The 3817-nt window shown below is 53.3% G+C and overlaps 1 protein-coding gene across 1 annotated transcript; it reads left to right on the top strand.

The window, feature by feature from the left end:
• The first annotated feature begins 263 nt into the window (after window positions 1–263).
• On the top strand, window positions 264–2055 carry UBXN10 (UBX domain protein 10). Its single transcript, XM_055574868.1, has one exon. It carries the CDS (start codon window positions 267–269, stop codon window positions 1110–1112), a length of 846 nt encoding a protein of 281 aa, XP_055430843.1. The 5' UTR covers window positions 264–266; the 3' UTR covers window positions 1113–2055.
• Window positions 2056–3817: the final 1762 nt, after the last annotated feature.

The raw sequence follows: 3817 nt of genomic DNA, 5'->3' as shown, positions 1-3817 counted from the left end.
ACACCAGTCTCTTCTCACTATAACATTTTGAGTTGCAGGGACTTGGGTTCACTGATACCTTCCAATGCCTGGAGTGAATGAATGGATGAATGAATGAATTGCAGCTTCTAGAGAGAAGCTGCTCTGTACCACCCCTCCCCCTGCCCCCACTGTGGCTGGTCGTTATTCTGGCCCCTGGGGAGTGGGACGGCTCGGGTCCAGAGTCCCAGAACATTTAACCCATGGCCTCCTCTTTTCTCCTGCTTCCTTAGGGCTGTTGAGAAGCCATGGCCGCCGAAGCCCCTGTGAATATAGCCCCCCCTGAATGTAGCCCTGTTGGCAGCACGGCGACTGACAGCTTCCTTTGGCAGCCAGACTCACTAAACATGCATGTCACAAGGCCCAAGTCCGCCAAGGGACGTACTCGGCCAAGACTGCACAAGCACCTGGGCATGGAGGGGTGTTCTGGCCGTGCCCCAGCTTCTCTACCTCCAGCAATTCCCTGCGAGTCGCCGAGCAGCCAGAAACCCGGAGCCTGCACCCCCGGATCCCCAGATCAGGGAGCCCCCAGTGAGACCCCAGAGCTGCTGCAGCAGGCGCCCTTTGGGGCGTCCTCTTCCCTCAATAAATACCCAGTCCTCCCTTCCATCAACAGGAGGACCCTGGAGGAGGGCGCCCTGGAGACTGTCGCTAAGAAGGCCGGCTCCCTGCAGCTCAGCAGCGCCCAGGCTCTTTCCCAGGAGGAGGCCTGCACCATGAAGATGGGTGAAAAAGATCCCCAGGCTCAAACCTGTTCCCCAGAGAGGAGAGTCCTTGTGCGGACCGAGAGACAGACCTCCTCCAGGGCCGGAGACCTGGAAGAGCCATCAGATCAAGAGCCAAGACTGCTGCTCGCCATCCGCTCACCCTCAGGCCGAAGGTTTGTCCGCCACTTCCGGCCAACTGATGCCTTGCAGACCGTCGTGGCCGTGGCCGAACACGAGAACAAGGCTGCCTACCGACACTGCAGCGTTGAAACGATGGGCGTGCCCAGGAGACGTTTCTCTGACCTCAGCAAGTCTCTGCAGGACTGTGGAATCCCCAACAGGTCGGTGCTGGGCATCTCCCAGGAAGAGGGGGAAGGTTGGTCCTGAGTCCGCAGCCATCGAACCGGGGTCCTGGGTGTCTCAGCAAGGCGCGTGCGTGGGTGCCACGGCCTCCCCGGCAGCTTGCTTCCAAGTGCCATATGGACCTGGTGCACCTGCGGCTCCTGGGATGCCCGCCCTCCAAGCATCGTCTTCAGAGCCATGAAATCTGCACACGCACCAAATGCGTTAAGAAGATTCTCTTCCTGTTGTTCAGTTCTCTCCATCGCTGGAGTGAACTGGCAAGTGACCAAGGCTGTTCCCTGAAGAGCTGTGCCCAGGCCTCCTTTGCTGCCCAGGTCCTTCCTGGAGCACCTGGTTGCCTTTACAATGAACTTGTACTCGCTTGAAGCCAGTGGCTCGCCTTTCTGTATTTGATGCAGGATTAAACACTTCCCAGAGAGGATTCTGGCCTGTTAAATAAGCAGGGTCGAGGAAGTACTGCACTGGCATTCGCGCCTCTTGCATCTTTAAGAAGCAGGCAGCTGAGCTTGTTTGGGGAGCAGCCCCTCTGCCAGTCTTGGGTGGCTCGAGTTCTCGGGGATTGCCGTTCGTATGAGGTGGTTTCAGGGGAAAGAATAGGTCTTTTGCTAATACAGATCCCCCAGCACATCAACATTTCCGAGAGAGCCCAAGAGCTGGAAAATAAATCCCTTCCATAAGCAGCAAGTAGCCAGGAGCCACTTTATATTTTTAAGAGTCTGACCAGGTTTACAATTTTGGGTAGCTGCTCTCTGTGCACAAAATTTCCCCCAAACTGAGAAAAGCCAGTAGCATCTGACATCCTTGGCATTTGTCAGTGGTGGTGGTGTTTGTTTTTAAATGACACAAAAACCCACAAGTCTGCACAAGTTTGTAGGAAAGGCCCCCTTGGCTGATCTGGGTGTGGATATGCTGTTTTATCCCCCAGTTTCAGGGTCTCCCAACTTCAAGCACAGAAACGCCCTGGAGATAACATAGGTGCCACGTTCTCCGAATTAGAATCCCCTGGAGGGAGAGGGCGCCTGGGTTTGGTGTTGCTTTGCTGCACCTGTGCTGAGACCACGTGCCCAAGTAAATGTCTGGTCAATCAGCATGATGCCTGCAGCTGTGTGGCAGACCCCTGAGGCTTGTTTTTCCAGCTCTGAAGTGCTGACGTGGAAATCTGCCAAAGTTTCCTCGTATGGTGAGCTCAGCAAGGCTCCCATGTCGCATCTGGATCCCCTTTATGGCCAAATCACCATTCAGAGTGGGGAACACTTGTCCTCCCAGAGCCCTGCTGTCAGGAAGCCCTGAGTACTGATAAGCACCGCCACTTGCTAGGTACACAGAGAAGGCAGGACTTCTAGAAGCATAACAGCAAGTGCATGTCGGGACTTCTCTGGTGGTCCAGCAGATAAGACTCCAGGCTTCCAATGCAGGGAGCATGGGTTCAATCCCTGGTCAGGGGACTAAGATCCCACATGCTGCCAAAAAAGCAAAACAAACCAAAACCAAAAACAGGTGCATCTTGTGCATACATAAGGCCTGCAGTTGGAAATGTTACTTCCAGCAAATCCATAACGCAGCCCTGGAGATTAACACCAGCATCATTTCTCTGAAGAAGGCTTGCCTTGTCCCAAACTGCATCCCACACCACCCAGATCATTCTAGAATAGGCTATTTTGGAATGTTTTGCAACATTTCTTAATGCCATTTTGGTTAGCCACTGCTCTGATTGCAAAGGTCAGCCAGGGCGGGCATTGCCTTGGTCAGGCCCCCGCCACTGGCCACATCCTCCGGCCACTGACCATGCAGGGGGCCGGGGGCCAGGTAACTCATGCCTGGTACTCACAGTCCAGGAGTTTCGCCTCCCACCCAGGACTGGAGCACCGAACTCTGCCTCTGATTTCGGAGGCTAGAGGAAGAGCCTCCCACGAAATCACACCTACTCTGTGGTAAGAATAAAACCCCACCCACCTGGGACTTGGTAATTTCTCCAGGCAGGAACTCTTTAGAAAGCTGCAGTGAAATGGAGCAGGCTTGAAGGAGGTAGAATGTTGTGCACTTGGGGATTTGCTGCTGCTACTGGCTTAGAATTTTGGGGTGGTGGGAAAAAATTGGAAAGCATAAAGCATAGAAATATTTTAGTATATTTGGGGATCTGTTAATAAAGCTAGATTTGAAACTCCTTAATAGGCTTTGTGTGTGTGTGTGAGAGAGGGGACAAGACAGGACAGTACTAACAATAAAAGTCAATGTACATGAAAATGAGTTGGCAGAGAAGTGCGTCTTCTTAGTTCAGCCCAAGACTTCAGCCACCACACTTGGCCCGTGGACAGACAGCTGCATGGACCCGGTCTGCAGTTTTCTCCTTGGCAAAGCACTTGGCTCTGCTATGAGTTCCAAGTCTTCTTTCCCAGGCACTCCAGATGTCTACCCTTCCCAAAGCTGCTGATCTCAGCTCATAGCAGAGCGCTGTGGTGGTTTAGTCACTAAGTCGTGTCCAGCGCTTTGCAACCCCATGAACTGTAGCCCGCAGCACCTCTGTCCATGGGATTTCCCAGGCAAGAATAATGGAGTTGGTTGCCATTTCCTTCTCCACAGGGGCTCTTCCCAACCCAGGGATCAAATCTGATCTCCTGCATTGCAGGGTGTCTCTTGCATTGCAGGCAGATTCTTTACCAACTACACCAGCAGGGAAGCCTATCAAAGCATTGAGCTTGTTTGTATGGAAAGAGACTTCTGAATTTCTC

This window comes from Bubalus kerabau, chromosome 3 (genome assembly GCF_029407905.1).
Source record: "Bubalus kerabau isolate K-KA32 ecotype Philippines breed swamp buffalo chromosome 3, PCC_UOA_SB_1v2, whole genome shotgun sequence".
Classification (NCBI taxonomy): domain Eukaryota; kingdom Metazoa; phylum Chordata; class Mammalia; order Artiodactyla; family Bovidae; genus Bubalus; species Bubalus kerabau.
Note: the sequence above shows the minus strand (reverse complement) of the source record. Positions and strands in the feature narration are given on the sequence as shown.

Bases quoted from the DNA above. Each gene is read 5' to 3' on its own strand.
- UBXN10 (XM_055574868.1), top strand. From the start codon at position 267: ATGGCCGCCGAAGCCCCTGTGAATATAGCCCCCCCTGAATGTAGCCCT.